At 33.5% G+C, this 25,381-nt stretch overlaps 1 protein-coding gene across 1 annotated transcript in view; it reads right to left on the reverse strand.

Moving 5' to 3' along the window:
• Window positions 1-295: 295 nt before the first annotated feature.
• The window catches only part of LOC126976009 (atrial natriuretic peptide receptor 2-like), a 57,359-nt gene continuing 32,273 nt past the window's right edge, over window positions 296-25,381 (reverse strand). The window contains exons 2-8 of the mRNA XM_050824148.1: window positions 23,938-24,080; window positions 19,909-20,053; window positions 18,106-18,255; window positions 8,351-8,543; window positions 6,622-6,796; window positions 5,312-5,502; window positions 296-4,824 (exon numbers count right to left, since the gene is read on the reverse strand). Coding sequence (XP_050680105.1) covers window positions 4,348-4,824; window positions 5,312-5,502; window positions 6,622-6,796; window positions 8,351-8,543; window positions 18,106-18,255; window positions 19,909-20,053; window positions 23,938-24,073 — 1,467 coding nt within the window. The 5' untranslated portion in view covers window positions 24,074-24,080 and the 3' untranslated portion in view covers window positions 296-4,347. The remainder of the gene's footprint in view (window positions 4,825-5,311; window positions 5,503-6,621; window positions 6,797-8,350; window positions 8,544-18,105; window positions 18,256-19,908; window positions 20,054-23,937; window positions 24,081-25,381) is intronic.

Below are 25,381 nucleotides of genomic sequence, written 5' to 3' on the forward strand. Positions count from 1 at the left end.
TGTGACACATAGTACCTTTATTAAAATAAATACTTGGTAACTGATACAATATTCCTGCTACTCACAACATAGTAAAATTTATAATATAATAAACAGTAATAGACTAATTTACATCTCAATAAATATTTAAATTATTCACTAGTCTATGACTAGTTCCTATAATATCTTTACAGCTATTAATAATTTCTTTTAAATAAAAACATAATATTATTATAACAATTGATTAAGATTTTCACTTAATGCATACACGGACGAGTAAAAAAGAAGGACTCCTCGCCGTGATATTAGCAAGTGAAGCACCGTTATGCTAGTGTGTGTGCGGTTACGGGGGATACAAGTTACATAATTTTTTCTCCCTTAAATAATCATATATGGTCACAAATACTTGTATAGTATCGTTTTTACACTTGTTCTAACGCACAACGGCATTTTTAAAATATTTTATTGAGACGCTTACTGATCTGTCACTGACGATGACAATTCTCATAATGGCCGCCTATCGGCCTGTAGTAGTGTAAGTGTGTGCGTGGGGCTATGTATTTACACGTTAATCGACATTTTTTGTTGCTACACTGTTATGTAAGGTGACACGGAGTTCTAATTTTTTTACTAGTCCGTGAATGCATATTGTGTATTTTTCAAGTTATAATTTCAAATATTTTCACTGATGTCTTAATTATGAAAACCACAGGAAAAAAACACTCATTAAGGCGACACTAAATGCCAGAGACCTTGAGCGATATGAGTTCACGGCTGCCGGCCCACCATCTATGTAACAAAGCCAATATTTTCAAAATTCTTGGGTGGAAAACAGTTTATATGCTTACAATCCTCGTTATTCACTACTAATCTGAATAAATGAACCTACACAAACAAGTACAAGCTATAAGAATAACTTTTCTGAGAGAAGTACCAAAAAAATGCATCACGCCATGCCAAAAAACTTGTTTAACTTCAAAGAAAAGTGTTAGTTCAAAAAGGCTCGGCAGTGTTAACTATAACCAACAGCAAGCATTAGCAACCTACAAATAAGACTTAAGAATATATGTAACAGGATTAAGTAGTGTTCATAGCTCGAAATGCTATACTTTCACCACAAAACTTGTCTAAAAACACCATGTTTGCGTGTTTTGTGCTTACTCTTCGCCTTAAGATTTTGTTTAACTGATAAATTGATGTTACGTGACCAAAAATTCAAATATTTAGATGTGAATTTAAAAGTCGAAAAATTTCTCATAAGTATAAATTTGTCCATTTATCAAAATTCATTTTGAATACAACATCATTCAACAATTCACTATTTGCCTTTTCATGTCAAAATTTATGTAAGTTATTAATAACCACTCTCAAAATAATGTCCAATTATATACATACTACATACATAGTAATATGTGCTTTGAATAATTTCAGATCTAATATCATAAATTTGTTTCTACATTTGTGAATATCTGAAAATATATAATATCTATGTGCTATATACTTTACACAAAATAAAACTGTAAAAAAAAACATATTTTTCTTATCTAACTCTACATACCCTAGGGTTTCATACGATTTTATAAAGTACAATAACTACATTAAATGTAAGTAATTTAAGACGGGTTTCATGAAACCATTAACTTTTGATGTAAGTAGTGAGCCTCAAGTCAAATTCTTGACTTTTTTAGACTTATATATAGGAGTTAATTCAAATACAATTTAAACAAATACTTTAAATATGGCATGAGGCTTTATATAATGAATAGCCCAATTGTCTTATTTCTGTATTTATGTGAAGTTCTTCTATTATTGTTTTGTGAATGTTGTCTACATATTTTGACGTTAGAAGAATTTCATTAGTTTGGGTTTCAACAAAACAAATTTGTGCGTAACCACAGCAGCTCTTGAGGTGAATGCTAGAGCAACAAGATAGCCACATAGACTGGTTTTGAAACATATATATAACAAATTGCTTAAGGACTTGGCAATACTGTCAAAAAAAAAAAGTTTATACCAAGACTCTTAAAATGGCTGCTTGAAAATAAGTTTATGCATACTTTTTCACATAATTATTACATGCTGGATAGAGTACATATTGTTTAATAAGTAATAATTTAAGATTTGGACATACCCTAATTCCCCCTTATACTAGGGTTATTCCCTTTCCAAATCTAAATAAATAATATCATTTCATTTCACTTCATGGATTCACAAAACACGCCTTTGAATACCGAATACACTAATATATTAAGCTTTCATTTAAAATGCAAGTGAAACTATAGCTCATTTTACAATTTATTAACCATAAACACGATTAAAGCACTTAGGAAAGTCGATAGTTACAAAATTATAAAAGGTTGGTAGAAATACTAAGGGGCTTACTAAATACAATAGTATTTTCTAATTCTTAACATACACATCTCACTACTACTTTCAATGTAATTACTTTCGCAATTGCAACTACTATCTATAGTCTATACGATACTTATATTATTTATCCTAATTCCGTATCTTCTATTCTATTTTTAAATCATCATTAATACCTAAGAAGAGATCCTTAATTCGGAGTACCTTGGTCTTTGGTTATCCCCTCTATTAAACATTGAGATCATTTTTTAGACTAGGCTATGTTTTGCACTAATATTACATAACATACCCTTGACTACATCTGTAATTAGTGAAGCCATAAATATTGTAACAGCATAAAAACTTTTTATTTATACATATACTTATTAAAGTGAATATTAAATCAAAATGATAGAATTTAGTGTTAAAGAAAACAGAATTCCGGACCTACAGCAGTTCTAGTTCAGAATCGGAAGTGAAAAGCAAGAGAAGAAGTGAAAAGTAGAAAGTGATACAGTGAAACCGGCGAAGTGGAAGTTCATAGAAGTGAACGCAAATAAAGACTCGTTCTTTTAAGCTGTGTATTATTTTCCAATCTTTGATCTGCTCTTATGACTCTATTAAAGTCAGAATTCGCAGAAATCAAATAAGAAACCAAAACTTTCTCGCAATGTTTTGAAGATTCTCGCTATTAATCTTTACTGTATCATAAAAGGCGATCCCTATAGCCCAGTGGTTGCTACCCTGCCTACCGAGTTAGATCGGTCCCTGGGATCGATTCACGGTAGGTGCAAACATTTATATGATGAATATAAATGGTTGTTTCCGAGTCATGGATGTTAATAAATATTAATTTATGATTAAATAAGTACTTGCTTTGTGCCCATTGTACAGGCTATGCCTAGTTTGGGGCAAAATAATTTGTGTAAAAATGTGTCAATATGAAAAAAAATCAAAGAAGACCTGAAGCTTGGTGCTTATCTTTGATAGACAGGACATACAGTTTCTTTAATAGTAGGGATGTATTTAGGGAACTCTTTGTGTGGCTCGATTAAAATTGCATACACGCAGGTGACAAGTGAAGAAATATTATTTTCACCGAAGAATACTACAAGCAATATGATAAACACACGTACACTTATAGCTCCAAAGAAGCTTCACAAGTAGTCAGAAATGTGTAGCGTCATACTTCTTCATTCATGGTTCAGGTGTTTTCTTATCGAGGAATCACACAGATTCATTTTTGTGAAAAGGAGTTATACATTAGCCAATGTGTGTCAAGAGTCTGTCTTAGAACGTGTTGTGATATGAAATATTTGCAAATAAGCAATATTCTTTTTAGAATGTATCATGGACTTTGCAGCAAGACAGCACCTGGTCACATGGAAACTACCCAAGCTTGGCTGGAAATAAGCGTTCCAGACTTTACAATAGCTGAAGATTGGCCCTCGTCTGTCCCAGATCTGAAACTCTTGGACTCCATATTATGGACAGTTTTAAATGACATGGCCTGTTCTAAGCATGGCGCTGTCTTCGAGTTGCATAAGAAATTGCTAAAACAAGTAGCTACTAAATTTCAGCAGCATTTTTAAAAGAAGCAGTTATCTCTGATAGAATTCTTTTTTATTTATTGCAGAGTCTTATATTTCTAAGATTACACACATTAAAAATAAATGCAATTTTATTTGTAAGAAGAACTTAAGGCTAGACTAGGCATAATCAAATTAATATTTTATACTCACTGTTATTTATTGAGTAATTTTAATATTTTTAACCTCAATAATTTATGTCTCTTAGGCCCGTATTACAGTAAACTGACTTCAAAAATGTACATAAAATAAACAACAGTACTCTATTTTATATGGATTCATATAGGATTAAGTATTGAGATGCTTTATGGAATATGGGCGTTAATCTCTTGACGCATAGTCCAGCAAGACAAAATTTTAATGACAATCCATATTCATGTTAATATTAAGAAATTACTTCGTCCAGGTTTGTAACAAACGTAAGACTAACATTTTATGTCTTTGGTTTTCCGTTTTTATCATTTGTGCTGTTCACAGTATTGTTGATTTTATTTACAACATCACGAACTTTACCTTTGTTAATAACAAGCTCTTTGTCGTACTTCGGTGTTACGATTTCTCTTGCATTTCCATTAAACTGCGGCTTCCCAGATGAATTAAAATTTGCGCTTTGTGATAGTTTTATTTCTCTAACTGATTTATCAATGTTGTTAATCAGATCTTTAGCGACAAATGTTGCAATCTCGTGTTTAATTCGATCTCTTTCCGATTTATCAAGAGTTGTATCTTTATTATCATTCCTTTTAGGACTTTCGCTGTGTGTTAACGAATGGGATGCAGGACTGTCGGGCCCTTGAAATGTGAAACTAGGATTTATATTTGGAGATTCATCTTCTTTCACTTCGCAGATTCTTATATCTTTGTCCTTTTTTTCACCGAGCAGCCAATACGTGGTCATTTTTCCTTTCCCCTGTTAGTGAAATCGTTCTGTATAACTCTTATATGATATAACGTTATGAAATAAAAATTTAAAAAAAAGAAATCTGATATATTTCAATAATTAGTTAATCCCAGTTTAGCCATGTATTGCATATTTATTATATGACAACTATGTATTATAGAACAATCTCCTACTCTTTTTATTACGTCGCTTATAACTAATAATAAATAAATAATTTTGAATTAATAATTTTTCTAATGCATGAACCTTCTGATAATAGCGCTAACACATACAGTTATTGTGTTATGTTTTTTAATAATAAGTTCAGCGAAACTTGAAGCAGGAGTTTCTCCCGCAAGCTCCGCGAAGCATGATTTTTCATATACACATGCTAAGTCCATGAAATGAACAGAATGTTTTAGTAAAATTTAAAAAAGGTTTAGGTTAGTTGTGTAGAATACTTTACAAATTGTACTGCCAAAATTGCTAGGTATTGCAAATTTTTAAGAAAGTTTACCTTCATTGCGATTTCTCCTCTGCATTCAAGATCGAAGCAATCATACAAATCAAGAACTTCTTTAGTTTTTGGGCTAACGTGAATCCTTAGTGCTTCACCGTGTGATTCCATTCGGGATGCAGTGTTAACAGTATCTCCGAACAAACAGTAGCGTGGCATTTTAAGGCCAACAACACCAGCGACGCATGGACCTAAATTTAAAATCGTAACATAGAAAACGAATATAATTTAAATGTTAATATTGATGTCATACTTGATTAGGTATATTTCTAATGTTGATTATTACTTAGTCACAATTTTTTATTTCTAATAAAATTAGTGCAAAAATTCAGTAAACATTCTGGTGGTCTAATACTCTTAAAGAAACTCTATTCAAAATAACTAGCAGAGTGAAAGATACTACGTAAGATCCTGGGCCCAAACTATCTGAAAATGGAGAATAGAGAGTCTGCAAGAATACCGACATATAAGACCTCGAGGCTAAGACCAATATTATTGTAGATGTTAAGGCCCATCTTCTCCACCGGCTCGACTACGTAGAACACATGAGAGAGGATCGTGGAGTAAGAAAAGCATACTCGGTATTAGCCTTCCAAAATCGGCAACTATCGCAATGCACAAGATTTTTACAGCAAAATTGAAAGTGCCTTACGGCATGCTATGCCCTAACCAAGTTCTGACTCATACTTTGTTTATAAGACGGTTTATTTTGCATGGTTTTATAGTTTGTTTCAATAGCTTTCTGATACATTCATTCAAATCATCCTAATTATAAGCAATACACGTAAAATAATACGCACTAACACACCGCTGCGCACGCGCCAAAATCATGCCGATTTCGAAAAGCTAGTAGAGCACTAACGCCGAATAGGTCACCTCTTGTACAGGTGGAAAGACGCGGTGAACGCTGACGTATGCGAGTTGAAAATCATGAAATAAATATAGCACAGGACTGCAATAAATGGAGAATTCTCATGACAACACCTCGACAAGTCACCATGTAAACCAAGCTAAACCATGACTGATGCACAATGATACACCTTCCACTTTTCCGATCACTTTGGAGCTATGACCGTGCATTTTGTCATTAGCTTGTACTACAAATTTCTCCACCTGTGAATGTTGGATGTAATTGGTTGGGACCTTCTTTTAGGTGTCAAAGCCTGTGTGAGAATATCCCACTCTTCCATATCTATAATCATTGAGTAGGTGCCTACTCAACACTAATAAGGTGTAGGTGTGTGACGATGTGTATGTGTGTGTTTGAATGTGTATAGATGAAGATAATATTGATTAGATATTGTTCATACCAGTATGCATTCCGATTCTCAAAAGCAGTCGTTCACCAGGTCGGTGTGGTACGGTTTTTGCTCTCACCGCGTTGAGCAATGCAAGAGACATTCGCGCTATTTCGGCTGCGTGACGATTTCCATTTCGCATTGGCAACCCTGACACCACCATGTACGCATCGCCTATTGTCTCCACCTAATAAAAAAACATCGATTAACAAATTTATAATCACAGCGCCTTGGGTACATTTAATTCATTTTAGTAATTCGTATTAAAGTATTTCATTTTTTTTCTAAGGTGTGATTCAATTTTATGTCACAATAAACAATAGTTAGTGAAAATTGGCCTGCATATAAATAAAATCAATAAATAATTATAGATTTAATGAATACATATGCCCTCAAATTAAAAAAATAATTTCGTGAATTTAATTCAAGTAAAAAGTAAACCTTAAATGTACATGGTTATAAATTTTTTTTAAGACAATAAGGGACAAGACGAGCAGGACGTTTAGCTGATGGTAATTGATACGCCCTGGCATTACATACATTACAATGCAGTGCCGCTCAGGATTCTCGAAAAATCCAAAATTCTGAGTGGCACTACAATTGCACTCGTGTCCTTGAGACATTAAGATGTTAAGTCTCATTTGCGCAGTAATGTCACTAGCTACGGCGCCCTTCAGACCAAAACACAATAATGTTTACACATTATTGCTTCACTGCAGAAATGGGCGCGCTTTACTCGTTCTCATTTACTTAACATTGATTGATGAAATATTTTTTTTAAATCTCAAGATGTATTACTGGAGAGTATCATACATGAGCAATTATAGAAAAATCATAAAAGCATTAATAAAAAAATGACAGCCTGTTTATTCCTTAAAAATAATAATATGCGACGTGGTCGTGCCCTTCGAGTCGATGGCTGGTCCATGCGTCATGCTCGTGAACGGGTGCTACTAGCAGTGGCAGGATGACAGTGTAACCAGAAACTCTGCTTCATGTTCTTAATTTTTTTTACAATCGCCAATGAAATGTTCACAAAATACCTTTATTTATTTACCTCGTGTGGATGATGCATCTACTGTAGTAGCAAGTACTCAAGAATTCTAGTTTTTACGTATTGATATTATATTTACTTTTTTTACTTACTCGTATAAGGCGTTGAGTATCTGACGTTTGAGTATTTCTGTTGCGTCACGTTACATAATATGTAATTTGCATAAATAATTTGTAAACCGATGAAACTGTAAATGTTAATTTATAAATATTTTGTTTTTTATGGTCACCTGGTGTTAAGTCATCACCGCCGCCCACATTCTCTTGCAACACCAGAGGAATCACAAGAGCGTTGCCGGCCTTTAAGGAAGGTGTACGCGCTTTTTTTGAAGGTATCCATGTTGTATCGTCCCGGAAACACCGAACAAGGAAGCTCATTCCACAGCTTTGTAGTACGTGGAAGAAAACTCCTTGAAAACCGCACTGTGGAGGACCGCTACACATCCAGATAGTGGGGATGATATCCTGACTTGTGGCGTGTCGTGCGAAGGTGGAATTCGGCGGCAGAAATCAGGTTAAACAGCTCTTCTGAACACACCCTTATAAATAATAAAATTAATTTAGAAATTAAAGATCAACCTTTGGCGGTGAATGTAAAAAGAAAAGGAAACTTGACATTCTTATGTATTATTTCCTTGGCCCACATAAATAAAGTGATTTTGATTTGATTTGATTACATAAAACATACCTTATACACGTCGAAATTTTCAATAATAGAATCAAAGCTGGTGTACAAGTCATTCAACAGATCTACGACTTCCAGCGGTGTAGACTCGGCAGAGAGTTGGGTGAAGCCAATAATATCGCTGAAGTATATTGTAACTTGATCATACGTCTCAGCCATCACTGGCTGTCCCATTATAAGTTGCGATGCTACTGACCTATATAAAAAGTAATTAATTAATTTATACTTTAGTAATAATAATATTGACACACTTTTTACACAAATTATCTTGCCCCAAGTTAAGCATATATAGCCTGTGTTATGGGTTACAAGACAATGATATATTTAATACAATATACTTATATACTTACTTAAACACACATAAATTCATATAAACATACATAAATACATTTAAACATCCATGACTCGGAAACTAACATCCATATTCATCATACTTGCACCTACCGGGATTCGAACCCGGGACCTCTAGCTTAGTAGGTAGGATCGCTAACCACTCGGCTACACAGGTCGTCGTTAATAAAACTAAAATAAATAAACTAAAAATATTACACAAATATTAGTTAAAAAATACAGAGTTTACTGTATTATCAAACATACAAATACCATTCATCCATTCCTCTTACAAAAACGCAATCACTCTAAAATCGTCTGCCTGTGTTTCTTCATGTACAGAAAATAGATTGGATTAAAGAATAGCTGGGTTTTAATAAAATAGTTTGGAAAATCCGAAAGTGCAGTCCTCAGAATCTCATTTTTCACAATAAAAGTGTACATAGGTACGTAGATGCACACATTCTCATGTGACAAAGATTGTGTATTCCCTGAAGGCCTTATAAGGTGTCACTAACGTCGTAGTGTGTGGTATTTTAAATTGAAAATTTTAAATAGAGTTAAAAAGATCCAAAGTGACAAGTACAGTATCATGACAATGAAACATATTATCTAAAATTGCAAAGTCTATCATTATTAAATAACTGTCTGTATAATTGTGAAGTTTGTCAACAACATTATTATTATTGTAATAAAAAAAAAATCCAGTACGATAATTGTTTCGGCTAATTTCCCTGCAATATACACCTACCTATTCATAAAAACATACGTACAGACTCCCAGAAAAGATTATTTTTTAATGTTATTATTTACTATTTTAAACAGAATTATTTTTATTGAAATACTAGCTGACCCAGCAAACGTTGTATTGCCATATAAAGTAATTAAAGAAACAAATCAATTACAAAAATTTTTGAGGTATAAAAAATAGATGCTACCGATTCTCAGACGTACCAAATATATCGTACTACAATTATTGTATTCGATTGCTACCCTGCAACCCTATAGCGGTTTTGTGAATGGAACAGAATAATGTAAAAATAGCGATACAAAAATAGTAGAATGATTCGATTTATCGATCGTAGAAGGGCGAAAATTTGAATTTGTATGTATTTTTCAATGCTGAATCATAATTTATTTATTTATTTATTTAGATTCACCAGTGGTAATTACAATAATACATTTATAATTATTATTATTATGCTAATTTACAAGGGTCTTATTACTAAATGCATTACCTTTTAAGGTGAATACCGCATGCTAAATTATATTGTGTGAAATAGTTACATAAAATAAATATAAGTTATAAAACAACCATTCTATAATGTAATGAAATTAAGAAATTAACAAAATCTACTAAATAAGTCAAGATAAACGTATTAAACAAATCAAGAATACTTATAAATTATTTATTTACAATACATTTTTTTACATTTTTGCGAAACCTTGGCAATGAATCACTGAATGGGTCCAAGCATTTATAATCGTTTATAATTTTGCATAATCGCGACACAGGTGAATTGATCCCCAAAATAGTTCTGCGAGATGGTTTTTCAAATAAGTTCACAGGTTTACGTGGGCATCTAGGCACTCTAAAATTAAACATAGACACCAGAAAGGAGTTGTCATAAATATTGTTAATACTTTTGTATAAGAAAAGTAAATCCAATATGTCCCTACGTTGTTTCAGAGTTAGTATATTAAAATATGTAAATCTTTCAGATTATGTTGCGAGTGATCTAGATTTCCCAATTGAGAAAGCCAAGTGATAAAGAAAACGCTTCTGAATTCTTTCGATTCTGAGACAATGGCTAGCGTAATGTGGTCTCCAGACGGTACTACCGTATTCCAAAATACTCACAACGAGACTTTTATATAGGATCATCTTCGTGCGCCAGTTCCTAAAAACTTTGCCATTGCGAATTACAAATCCCAGCATTTTAGAGGCTCTGCTTACAATAGAGTCTATGTGCGGTATAAACGTAAGTTTGCTATCAAATATAACACCCAAATCGTTAATAGTATCTACTGTACTGAGAGGAATATTATCTAAATAGTATTTAGTTGTAATATTATTTTTGCATTTTGTAAACGTTATATGAAAGCATTTATTTTTATTCAGTATCATACCGTTAAGCTCGGACCATCTAAATAAACTATTTAGGTCTGACTGCAATGCGCTAACGTCATCGGGACCATTGATTATCCTAAGAATTTTTAGGTCATCAGCAAACATAAATGGTGTGCAGTATTTAAAGCAGTTGGGAAGGTCGTTGATAAATATGTTAAATAGGAGAGGACCTAAATGCGACCCTTGTGGTACTCCTGATGTTATTTCGTATTTTACAGATTCAAATCCATTAGCCACTACGTAAAAACATCTGTCAGTAAGGTCTGAATTTAACAAATTTAAAATTGATCCAGCAATGCCATATACAGATAACTTCAAGAGTAAGATGGAAATTGGCACTAGATCGAATGCTTTACTTAGATCAGTGTAGATAACATCTACTCTTTTCCTCTTATCAACCGCGTCTATTAATAATTCTGAAAAATTTACCAAGTTTGTGCAAGTCGACCTTCCATTTATAAAGCCATGCTGGTAAACACTAAACGTATTTTTCAAGTAGCCATAAAGTCGTAAATAAATTACGGCCTCAAATACCTTACCAAGCAAAGAAAGTATGGAAATTGGTCTGTAATTCGTAACACTTTTTTTATCGCCACTTTTGTATACTGGTACCAGCTTGGCAATTTTCCACTTTTTAGGAAATACTCCCGTTTTTAATGAATTATTAAATAATACTTGTAGTGGTAGAGCAAGTGTCTCAGCACAGTTGATTAGGTACACAGGTGATATTTGATCAGGTCCAGCACCCTTATTACGATCGAGATGTTTAAGTTTCTGAATTATCTCATCTCGATCAAACTGTATAGACGATAGACACTGACAATTGAATTTAATATTGTTTAGGTTATTTAGAATTTCATTTTTTTCATATGGATTGTAATTCCGCTGCACGTATATGGATGAAAAGTGTGATGCAAATAGATTACAAATACCTTGACCATCAAATACACAAGTATTATCTTTTGTCATTTCAGCAGGATATGAATTAGAAGCATTTTGTTTTTTACGTTTTGTGAAGGTCCAAAAAAATTTTGAGTTAGAAGCGATTGCTTCTTCAGTAAATTCAATATAAGCGTTATAGCATTGTGTTGATAGTCTTTCACATCTTTTCTCCAATACTGATAATATTATCGCGTCCATCGGATTTTTGTACTTTTTATACCTTTTTCTTACTATTTCTTTTTCTTTTACTCTTTTGATTAAAGTTTTGTTGAACCACGGAGGAAATTTTTTACTATTATGAATTGTGATCTTAGGTATGTAATAAAATAAAAACAAGTAATTGTACAAAAAATAAAGTGTTAAGGGTGAACCACCTTTATCACTTAGGGGTATGAAAAAAAGATAGTAGCCAATTCTCAGACCTACAGAATATGCATATAAAATTTGGAAAAAACGTTGCATTGCCAATATTAAAATCGCGATACAAAAGTAACTGTCGATCGTAGATGGGTGAAAATTTTAAGTTGTATGTATTTTTAATGCTGACTCATAATCAAACAAATTTAAAAAAAAAATGGGACCACCCTTAACATTTAGGGGGATGAAAATATATGTTGTCCGATTCTCAGACCTACCCAATATGCACCCAAAATTTCATGAGAATCGGTCAAGCCGTTTCGAAGGAGTTTAACTACAAACACCGCGACATGAGAATTTTATATATTAGATATATTTCATTTACCTCACAGATTATTTGACTTGATATAAGTGAACTCATGTTCCTGTAAGTGAACTCATGTTCCTGTAAGTGCGGTAAAAATAAAAAAACATTATCAGTTTGGAGAAAATTCCTTTTTTGACATGTCGAGAGAAGAGCTCTACCTGAATGCTTTGCTTATAAGGCGTGTGTTAGATTATTAAGCTTTTATGTTATTATTTAATTATCATAAAGTACTAAAATAACACTTACTAGCCTTATTCAATATTCACATGGGGTGACGTTTTTTATAATAATAATAATATTGACACACTTTTTACACAAATTATCTTGCCCCAAGTTAAGCATATAGCCTGTGGGTTACAAGACAATGATATATTTAATACAATATACTTACATACATAAATTCATATAAACATACATAAATATATTTAAACATCCATTACTCGGAAGCAAACAAACTTTTAGATTATTAATAGGTACTAAAAGGGATAATAATATCAGAACAGAAAATAGAATAATATAATGAAAAATAATTAAAAGTACTTAACTCTGATGTGTCCGTTCGGTGCAGCAGCAACGAGCCGAATGTGACTAAGCAGCACTGCGCCGAACCAACGAAACCTTAGTAGACTTAGGTTGGCAACCCTGCTCATATTGGCTGTATTGACTTTAAAATACAATTGAGCTACTTTTTAGTTTTAAGATATCAAAACATAACTCTTTTCACCCTAAATCACGCAAACAAGGTTTTCAGTGTTATTTAGTACTATAAGATTATTAAAAAATAAAATAAAAATTTAGTAAGCTTAATAATCTAACACTTGCAATAGACTAACCACACAAATTTATATTGCGAATTTGAAAGGCAGTCTTGGAAAAGGACATACTTTTGGCATACAACCAACCTGTGTAATGAACTATTTTATATTTACGAGGAGTTTCCAGATTGATATGACATTCAGGGCCGGATTTAAACTTAATGTCGCCCCTGGGCACCGGAAAAAATCCGCCCCAATAATTTTACTTAAACTTATAGTTTATATATTTTATTTATCAAAACTAAAATACCTAATTTGTTGCAGAAACTTTATCAAAAGAAATACTAATTGATTTTTTTGTAATTCCAGAAAACAAATAAATCGATTATTATTTTAAATCTCCAAGGGAATAAATTGATTAAATCGTTTTTATTTTTTCAATTTTACTAAACGTGCCAAAATTATAATTTACAAATAATGGATAAATTGAATTTCTTGAATTATCAATTAAACCATAAATTATTAATTAACAGAATTAATTAATTATATTAAGCAACATTGATAAGAAAAAAAAAAATTATTTCACTTTCAAAATTTTGCCGTCCTAAAAATTTGCCGCCCTGGGCACTTGCCCCAACTGCCCCTAGTGTAAATCCACCGCTGATGACATTGATACGTTGAACGTATCTTTGTACGTAGCTTTGCATGACTGAAAACTAGCAATTTAATTCCTTTGCTGCATTGACGTATAATTAACAACTAGTTTCGAAATCGCCTATTGAAAGATCATCAAAAAAAAGTCCGAGTGGCGTTGTATATACATTAACTTATACAGATAACATTAACACCTTATTTCGTGACAGTGTCGTTCAAAGTATAACGACCGTTCCCAATATACTATCTACAGATAGAGATAAAGCTGCTGTAGAGATAAAAGAGTAAGCTGTACGTCGTCCAAAAGGCAGACAGCGTGTACGGATTAGATGAGTTACCGTCGATAAGTTTATTGGGACAGAAAAGTCAACGATAGTTACGATTTTATATCTCGAGTAGGCCACAGCCGAAGATAGACTGAATATTGGGAATGGCCGTAAGCTTATTAGATTTTGCTCTCGAGAGTTTGATTATGAAATAGACGGAACATTTCGTTTTAGCAATTCAAATGTAGTTCTACAGCAAAATGATTGAAAACGTCAAGTTAGTTAAGCAATTTCGTTCAAAGGGGCACTTACCTGAAATACGACGCTCCATCCTTTTGACGTTTGAATACTCTTTCATTTGAACAGTTTTTGAAAACTCTCCCTAATAGTCACGTACGGAGAGTTTTGCTTTAAACAATTTTAAGCGTGATTCTGAGTTAGTTCTTTACTGTACGTCAATGCTTTGATGTAAATTACTTGACAGAGGTAGTCCCATAAAAACACAAGAATGTATGTCAGGGCGAACGGTGTTTTGTAATCTCTTCCTATCCATCGACTTTAAACCCATTAGACTCGTTCTTGTACCCGTATTTGTACGATGATGACGATGTTATATGCTGTTATATACACCCATGTTTTAAATCCTTTATTACAAAATCTAAAACAGTTAACTTATTACCAACATTAAAACACCCAATGTCCTAATAACCATTACATCATCCAAACGAGTGTTGTAATGAAATTCAGTACAATTTTTTTCATTACAACACTCGTTGGGATGATGTAATAGTTACTAGGACTGGCTGTTTCAGAATCTTTTAAAGAGGATTTATATGGGTGTAGATAAAGTCTTGTATGCAACTCTTGATGATTAGGTATTAAAACACTCATGTGATACTATGATAAACCCACATTCGTGTTTTTATACCTTTTATTACACAACAGTTGCATAAATAACTGTTACAACTTGATCCCAGAAAATATACAAACCAAAACAAAATTTAAAATTTAATATTACAAAATTCAAAAGAATTGTTAAAAAACTTTTGTGTGGTAAAAGTTTCTTTAACAAAAAAGACTTTCTTAACAGACTGAATGGAGCGTCCGTCCTCAGGCTCTTTAATAATTAATTTTATTGTACGATGTTACATATATTTTAATGTATTTCGAAATAATGTGAAATTTTAATGAGAAAACACCTGCTGAGTTTCTTGCGCCCATTCTTCTCAGGTCATAGGCAAACTATTTCGACTAGCTGGTTGTTTTTGTGATGTGATTTTAAATCCTATCTACGCATATATATATGCGTAGATAGGATATAGGATACATATATTATTATAATATATAATAATAGATAATTATAATTGGAGTATCTGTTTGTAATATTGAAATAACCGTTTTTTACTGTAATATGTATATGAATATATATAGGGTACAAATACCAAAATCACATTTTTACAATTTTTTCTGATTGTTCCGGATAATCTCTGAAATGGCTGGACCGATTTTGCCGGGAGATTTGACGCGATTTTCGGCAGATAGCTGATTTTATAAGGAAAACTTAGGCAACGTTTATTGTATAAAAAATATTTTATTTAAAAAATAAAGTAATGTCCAAGAAACGGTCTACTATTAAAAATAATTTAAATGGCAAAAAACGTTTGCCGGGTCAGCTAGTTTAGAACAAAAATATTTGAGTTTGTATTTATTTTCGCAGAGAGCAACCAATTGAGTTGAAGGGTCTTCAAAACTCAGCAGTTAGAAATGAAACATATTTTTAGTAGCTCATAGGCTACTACATATTGATGTTCTGTTCCGTTGAACGACGTGATTTTATATTCATATAAATAATAAATGTTTTGTTCCGTAAGCGTTTTATGGATAATGAATAATAACCAACAATAAATAACCCAAATAATGTATAAATTCTTAGTCACGTATACATAATATTCCTTCAAAGAGTTTTTAGGGTCATATCAGCGGCGCCATGGTACACTTAGAATAAGAAAAACCAAAAATCGAAAATTTTGAAATACCCGCCGTTTTGGTCGAAACTAAAACGCTAGGGCCTAAACCTCTGAGCCTTCTAAGGGCTGATTTCACTATTGATATAAAACGCCATTAGAACAATTTAAACTAAGTTTGTGTCTGTAAGGGAGCTTACAGATTTATTTTGCATTTCACCAGCAAAAACAAATCGCAGGTATAGCCTAAACTTTGAATATTATCAAGATATTTCATCGCGTTCAAGAGCTGTCACTGTCATTTCTGTATCAGAAACGTTGATTTTGTTCATACTTATCGATGACTATTTTGATAGTTATTTCATACAATCTAGACATGCAAACTTAGTTTTCGACACGCGCTTAAAATGTCTCGATATAATCCTTGTGTCTCGAGATAAACATCAAGACTGGCATTTGAACTATTTTAAGTAAAACTAAGTTTTAGTAAACTCAGTTTAAAGTGTGATTGGTGAAATCGGGGCTTAACGTGATCTACTCCTTACCTATCTGCACAGACTTAAAGACCGATAGCATAATATTAGCCTCCAAAGAAAAAAAAGTATATTTGTCAAGATGCAAGAGGAAAAGATTTACGTTGACAAAAATAAATCCGGAATTTCGTATCAAAGATATCGGGTGAAAATTGCTATCCATTTACGAACGGCATTGAATTTCTTTCGTGACGTTATAGGATTTGAAGCAAAGCTGAAAATAATAACGTGGATATTAATTTATATAGGAATTAAATAATCTCATTTATTTATTTGTTTTGAAACGGTGTGATTTTTATAATGTTTAAGTTTATTTTAGAATGGATTCCTCACTTTTATTATTGTATATAAAATTTGGTTTCATGTGCTCAAATGTATCTCATAGTCAATCAATATAGAGAGTTGGGAGTTTATTTTTTGTTCATGACATCTTAACTTTTCTCTACTTTTTTCTCAACTTTTTTCCAAGTTGAAAGAAGATTCTCCAACTTTTGAAAAGGGTATGATGAATCACGTTAAAAAGCTAATAATTGCGGATTAATGTGAAAATAGCTTTTCCCCGTTATTAAAAGCCTCTCAAGAAAGACCTCGATAGAAATTACAAGTTGTATATTGGAAACATGGAGCATAATAGTTATTGGGATTCTTATGCCCGTTTACACAAACGTCCCCTAAGTGGGACCCTTAATCAATCAATTAAATCTGTTTATGGGTTACCTAATTTCACCTACGAAAGTTTTATCTTATTGTTCAGCCTTTATAACTTAACTAAATAGCTGGTGTTAGGGCAATATTTTGTCCAATATCAATTTATTTTTATTTTATTTTTTAAATTGAAATACATATAAAGTAAACAGCGCTATTTTCTTAAAAAACCACCAACTTTTTGTTGCTTTGTTTTATATTAGACACATGATTGCTTCATCCATCTTCAGGATAGATTTTTTTCCGATATCTACAGTTTCTCTACATCTACAGTTTTAAAACGATCAACAACTATCCGATATCTACAGTTTTAAAACACTAAACACTTGCACACACCAAAAACTCTCTGTTGCTAGTAAATTAAATCAAACTAAAAATAATTTCCAATAAATTTAAATTAGGAATGGTGTAATGTCGTCTGGTGTAGTGGGTCGAATGCTTTAAAAGATATTTTGAAAATCACTCGACTTTTACCAATATGTGATGATGAAATAAATTTATAACAATTATCGACATCAAGAGCCTTTTTATATTAAAATCATTTTTTGTTAGTAAGACATTTCCTAATTTAAAGCATAAAAATTATTTTCTAGTTCCTAAATTAATATAATTAATTATTAAATTCAGATTTCTTGCACATTTTTTTAAATTTAAATCTATGAATAACCTTCCACAACAAATTATCTCCTATCCGTTCCGGAAGCTTAAAATAACTTAGTCTTAGCTTATCAATGTAATAATTTGTATAGCATACTTGGGTAGAAGTTGATAGAGTAACTCTTCGCATTTCCTCTTTTCTTCGAGGTAATCAGATGTCCTTTCTTCAACCAGAGCTTCAAGGCTATTCGCGTATTGTTCCACTTGGGTCAACAGAAGGTCTAATCGCGTAGATGTTTCGCAATCTCTGAAAGGGAATTATAGTTATAAATAAAAATCTTAAGTGTTAACTCCATTAAAGTCCAACAACTTCGTGCGCGACCGTCCCACAGGGTGAAAGACGATTGCGGGGGCGGGGTATAAAGATGTCAGCGGGTAGCGGGTGGTGTTGCGGGGAAGGGCAGCTTGTGAGATTGCCATAACTCGCTACCTGCTGACATCTTAAGTTGTCGGACTATAATATTCAGTAAACTACATGCAGAATGCATGCATAGAACAACGAAGATTTAAGACAGGGTTAAACAAACATGATATACGCAATATGGTGGACACCCTGACATCCCAGTACTTTAGTAGTGTGTCCAGTACTAAAGTAGTTTAATTTTTGAAAATACGAAGTCGTTCCTTCATAGAAGACATTGAATACACGGGTAGAATACCCTATCCGTAAGCTTAGAAAAATAAATCGAAAAATTAAGTAAATAATTATTCAAATTTGAAAACAAAAAAAAATAAATATTTAAAAAACACAATTTTCATCAAATCCACGTTGACGCTACTCTCCTACGCGTTCTGAACGACTACGGCGCGGTGTACAATAAGTAGGTGTAAGAGCCTACGTTAGCGCGCGGCTACTAGATTACTTACAGGTTGTTGTTATATTATGAATAATTGATTTAGTTAGGTGAATTCAGTATTTTCAATTTCCTAATATGTGATTATTGTGGTTGAGCGGGTTATCAACTGTAAAGTACATCCTATAGATGGAGGCAAAACATAAGAGTTAAACAAGACATTTCGGTCGATGCGTCACTCGGACGATTGGCTAAGTTGGTAAGAACACTCGGATGGAATCCGTCAGGCGCGGGTTCGGGTCCCGTATCGTCCATGAATTTCGGTGCAAATTAAAATTTGTATATTTAATACCTGAGGTGAAGAAAAGTAACAAAGTGATAATGTATATTTACTTGAAAATTTAAGCTGAACACTAACTTCAAGCAAATGCTTATTGCCTGTTCTAAATTCTCGCAGATTTCAGTAAATAAATGGAAAACAATTGTAAGGACTGGTTTGCTCAAATATTATATAAAATTTACTATGTTTTTCGTGTGGGTAACTTTTTTGTAATTGTAGTATATTATAAGGGAAAAAAATGCTTTATTACTAAATTTTAGGCAACCAATGACTGTTGACAAAAAACACTAGTATTTAGATTTATCATGACAATAAGGGACGAGACGAGCAGGAAGTTTAGCTGTTGGTAATTGATACGCTCTGCCCATTACAATGCAGTGCCGCACAGGATTCTTGAAAAACCCAAAAATTCTGGGCGGCACTACAATTTCGATCGTCACCTTGAGACATAAGGTTTTAAGTCCCATATTAATTTCACTATCTACAGCGCCCTTCAAGCCGAAACACAATAATGCTTACATTACTGCTTCACGACAGAAAAAGGCGCAGGTGTGGTACCTGGCATACTGTGCAAAGGAGCCACAGGTAAATGCCTTTAGTCGCCTCTTACGAAAACCTTTGGCATGGAACGAATTATTTTCATGCCTCGGGGAAGCACAGGGTAATTAATGGAAATTAGTTAATCGTAAACCAAAAAGCAATCTTAAAATACGCTAAGTTGGATTATCAACTTATCATATTTTAAGCATATTAATGCCGAATATACTTGTTAATCCTTTTAATATTCTCCTTCAGTGCCAAGAAGTCCGGGCGGTCGTCGTCCGACAGAGACCAAGGTGGTTCACCGGTGAGTGACTGTCGAGGTGACACAGACAAGGGTGATGTGCCACGGTTGCGCATTTCAGCATTGCCTGTTAAGAAAAACATTGATAATCTTAATGAAAATGTATAATACTCACTATATGAAATGTTAAGCGATATTATCTTATAACACTAATAAGAGGAACGGAGAGGATGCATGTGGGAAAAAGAAAAAAGTAATGAAACTCTTAGCCCATCTACAATACTTAATTTTATCATCATCATGATGTTAGCCGGAAGACTTCCACTGCTGGACATAGGCCTAACCCAAAGATCACCGCTCCTCAGCACCAGCTTCTACCATTTGACTTTTTTAAAATGAAAATAAGGTACGAGATGAGCAGGTCGTTCAGGTGACGGTAATTGATAAAACCTACCCATTACAATGGAGTGACGTTCAGGATTCTTCAAATAACCAAATATTCTGAGTGGCAGTACAATTACGCTCGTCACCTTGAGAAATAAGATGTTAAGTCTCATTTGCCCAGTAATTTCACTAACTACGGCAAACACAGTATTGCTTACACATAACTGATTAATGACAGAAATAGGCGCCTTTTTGGTACCCATAATCTAGCCGGCATCCGATGCAAAGGAGCCTTCCACAGGTTTATTCCTGACCGTCTGACTCCCACATTGATAGTCTAAATGAAAACGAAAAATATTCACTGTATGAAATGTTAAGCGACATTATATAGCCAAATGGTTAGTGACCCTGACTACTAAGCAAGAGGTCCCGGGTTCGAATCCCGGTAGGTGCAATCATTTATATGATGAATATGGATGTTTGTTTCCGAGTTATGGATGTTTATATGTATTTATGTATGTTATTGTAATAAATATATCGTTGTCTTGTAACCATAGTACAGCCTATGCCTAGTTTGGGACAAGATAATTTGTGTAAGAGTGTGTCAATATTATTATTATTATGTTACAACAGTAATGATAGGATATGAAGCTTAACACATTAAAAAATTAACTAAGGCCTAACATAAGATGATGTTACGATGAAACGATTTGCCACCGACAAACCGTTTTAAACGGAACACCAGTACAAATATTTCAAGAAGAATAGCCTGAATTAAAACCTTACTCATTCTTTGGCATAATATTTCTTCCGCAGTTTCCCAGATATAGTGAAGTACAGTAAAGTTTCCGTTTAGATTATGAAAATCCAGTTTCAGTGGGGCTATCCTGGATGGTGCAAAGCCCATAATCATTCTGATAACTACTTGAATTAATTACCAACTAAGTGTTAATATTAAAAAAATACTGAGATAATATGGTATTTTGACGGTAGTAAAATAATGTTTATTTTAAACTTAGATCATTTATACGTCTGAATAGACTGTGACTGCTGTGAGAACGACGAAAAAGTGATTGAGGTTGACAGTTAACCTCTATTTAGAGCAATGCACCGCACACTAACACAAAGTGACATACAAATCGCGAGTGAAAGACTTAGATTGTCACGCACACTTAAGTAATAAACCTGGCCTGACTTTCATCGGTTGTCTAGCAGCAACAATCTCTTTCTAGACGTATATAAGTTATCTAAGATTGTAAATATAAAACTTCACTGTCACCTAAACAGATTTATTTAGTTTATTATCTAAGAACTTCAACCTAAGCACGAATCCCTTTCTTTTGTCACGGGTGGCAAAAGAAAGGGATAATTATTTAATTATTTTAATTATTGGACGAAATAATTCTTAACGTTATGAAATATTATTGACAAATTCATATAAAAACGGTATTTTATTTATTATGTACAGGAACAACGTCTGTCGGGTCAGCTAGTATAATTTAACTTTTCCTGAATCGTTATCGTATTTTCTTCTTGCACGTTATAAAACGAACTGAATGAGGCGAACAAAACATAATAGACACATTTAAATACTACGTTTGACCGAGTTTGTTTTGTTCGTGTTGCAATTAAATGCGACGGAAAAGCTTTGCACAATACAATATGCTCAACATAATACTTTATGGAAGCACGTTCCATAGCTAGAAGTGGTAATAAGCGATCTAAGCTAATAGTATTTCTCTAAACTCGTTTTGAAAATGGAATACAATTTGAACACTTTTTGAGAACTCTAATTCAAATCGTACGTTTCTCGAATAGAAATAGCGGATTTGTGTTCTTATATTCTGCACTTATCGTGTGTAGAAGTCGTACAAAATGGTTATGTGGTTTGTCGTACTTCTGTTAGCACTAAGAAGTGCTAGTATTGATATTATTAATTGCAACGACATAAATAAGCAGTACATTCGTGGTCATAATTCATTTGCGTTTCAAACAAATTCAAGGTTTATTGCAAGTATGTGTTCTGCAAAACATGACTTGCGAATAAATTTGTAGATTACTGTAGCAAAAAAGGCACTGATAGACGAACCTGTTAATAATAACAATAAGAGACGAGAAGAGCAGGAAGTTCAGCTGATAGTAATTGATACGCCCTGCCCATTACAATGCAGTGCCGCTCAGGATTCTTGAAAATCACAAAAATTCTGATCGGCACTACAATTGCGCTCGTCACCTTGAGACATAAGATGTTTAGTCTTATTTACTCAGTAAATTCACTAGCTACGACGCCGTTCAGACCGAAACACAATAATGCTTAATAATAATACTGCTTAGGCGCCATTGTGGAATCCATAATCTAGCCGGTATCCTGTGCAAAGGGGCGCTCAGAATTTTTGGGCTCTTCAATAATTCTGAGCGGCACTGCATTGTAATGGGCAGGGCGTATCCATTACCATCAGCTGAACGTCCTGCTCATCTCGTCCCTTATTTACATAAAAAAAATACAGGATTGTGAACAGAACGCCATTTGGTGCGTGTTTTTGCAAGTTTGATTATTTGTAAAGGGTACCGTAGCTAGTGGAGTTACTGGGCTAATAAGACTACATCTTATGTATTAAGTAGACGAGCGCCATTGCGATGCCCTTCAGCTTTTTAGCTTTACAAGCGGCACTTCAATGTAATGGGCATGACGTACGCTTTATCATCTGTGGGGAACTGCATCATATTCAAACCTGGAAATACTCCAACGCTTTCAATCTTAAATGCTGCGGATCATAACAAATTCACCTTGGTATATCACCAACATCCAACTTCACCGCGAACTGAAAGTACCAATGGTCAAACAGAGATACTTAATAAACTCAAGTCTTACGCAAAACGTATTAAAGCCCACCCAAACGCACTCGTCTGCAATTTGATGAGTAGAAGTTCTTTCAACAAGCCCTCAAGACCTCAATATTGTATAAGATATTGGCATTAAAAAAATGGATTGGTCACTGGACTAATACAATTCCACACTAATTAGAACTGTGAAACCTCTAGCCAAATGCCAAGTCATTAGGCAGATTGCAAGATAGTAAATATTTAAAAAAAAAACTTTATCTTTAGATGCGTAGATGCTCATCAACATAGACTTCGTCATCACGTGAAAGTAAAGGCATTCCAGCTCCTTGACAACCATGATACAGTTAGAACATTTATTAGTAATTGTAAATAAATAAAAAATAACGGGTTGAGCTCTGGGAGTCCCGGCAGAAGTGAAAACTTGAAGATCAACGTTGTGCATTTTTGACTATTTTTGAATCGTTAGGAAATCATTTAGGTTGCTTTATTTATCAATATAAGAGTACTAGCATTTATGTAGTTAAAAACAATATTCATCGTACACAAAAACGACAATTAATCTTATAAATTATATTTTTGTTATTATATTATAGTTTATAATTGTCACAAGAGATTCAAGTTAGTCCATCTTACGTATTTTCGATCAGGCCACGTGTCCTGACGCGAATTTAACATTTGATATCAATGCCAAGTAGAGTGCTCAACGAATCTTAAGAAGTTTTCACTTCGATAAAAATACCAGTTAAATATCCGCCCTTTCTTCGTCGGGTTAATAGTACTTACGTTTGAATTTATCTTCCAAGATTGCGGCACAGTAATCGCACGCTAGAGTGCAATGAGGGCGGCGTGACTCTAGCAGAGGGCTGACTGCGCGGCGAGGACTTGGTGAGTCAGTGCCTCCCGGAGGAACGAGGGACATTTTGCTCCTGTAACAATAAAGAATAAATAAATAAATTAAAAAAGCCGTATATTTCTTGCAATAAACAGTTAAAAATGTTTAATTGCTGGGGTTAGTAACTCTAATTGTTAGTACTTAAAGTAAATTTATTGAAGTAGGCGTTACTTTGCGGAAATCCATTATTATCCAAATGATTTGAGTTTCCTTTAGTGTTAATTCCGCCAATATTTGTCTTTAATAAATTTGACACGTGTTTCGCCTCTTTAACTAGGCATCCTCAGGACGTGTTGTCTCGCCAAAATCTGGCACGTGACTGGAACTGGAGCGACGTTTTGATTTGACTAGTATACTTTAGTTATTTCCATAGTATTATGTCCTATGGTATATTGCTATGGGGCAACGCTGCCGATATTAATACAATATTTGTGCTGCAGAAGAGGGCTATTCGCGCTATTTATAACCTAGGTCCTAAAGAATCATTGATAGCAAAATTCAAAGAAATTAACATCTTGACTGTTGCTTCTCAATATATTCTTGATAATGTAATGTTTGCTAGTTAATATTTAATAGTTTAATGTTTAATAGTTTGTTAGTTAGTTAATAGGCACATAAGTAGATTTGCCAGAAACTGTCATAACCATAATGTTAACACCAGGAACAGACATAAACTTATGGTGCCTACTACTCGGCTAAGTCCAGTTGGTAAGTCATTTGTGGGGCGATTTTACAACAAGATCCCAGAAAATGTTCGAAACAAAAATATTACGTTATTCAAAAGAAATGTTAAAAAACGTTTGTGTGGTAAAGGTTACTATAACATAAATGACTTTCTTAATGATACCACAGATACCTTAGACGATCTTCGTCGACGACCTTTCTTGAAAAAAGCCCACTGAGTCTGTTGCGCCCATTCTTGTCAGGTGTGAGGCATTCATTTTGGAATGGGTGGTAGTTTTTTGACTTTCAATAAGTGATGTCACATCCTATTTTGAATAAAAATATTTGAATTTGAATTTGTTAAAGCTGCCCATATGATGTCATGTGCAAAAGCCTTTTGGTAATCTATGAAAACTATATATAATGGTCTTCTCATCTCCTGGTATATCTCTATTGTAATTTCGAGAGAATGTATATGATCAATTGTAGAAGAGTTTTTTCATAAATCCCGCTAGAGCAAGCTTATGGGTCTATAATTTGAAATGTCATGAGGGTCTCCGTTTTTATATGTCAATATTATGTTTGATTACCCCTTTGGTTCGGTGTTATGCCAGTATCTAATATGTTGTTGAATAATTGAGTAAAGGGATTACCTAGTATCGGCAGTGCTAG

Source organism: Leptidea sinapis, chromosome 2 (assembly GCF_905404315.1).
Source record: "Leptidea sinapis chromosome 2, ilLepSina1.1, whole genome shotgun sequence".
In the NCBI taxonomy this organism is placed as follows: Eukaryota; Metazoa; Arthropoda; class Insecta; order Lepidoptera; family Pieridae; genus Leptidea; species Leptidea sinapis.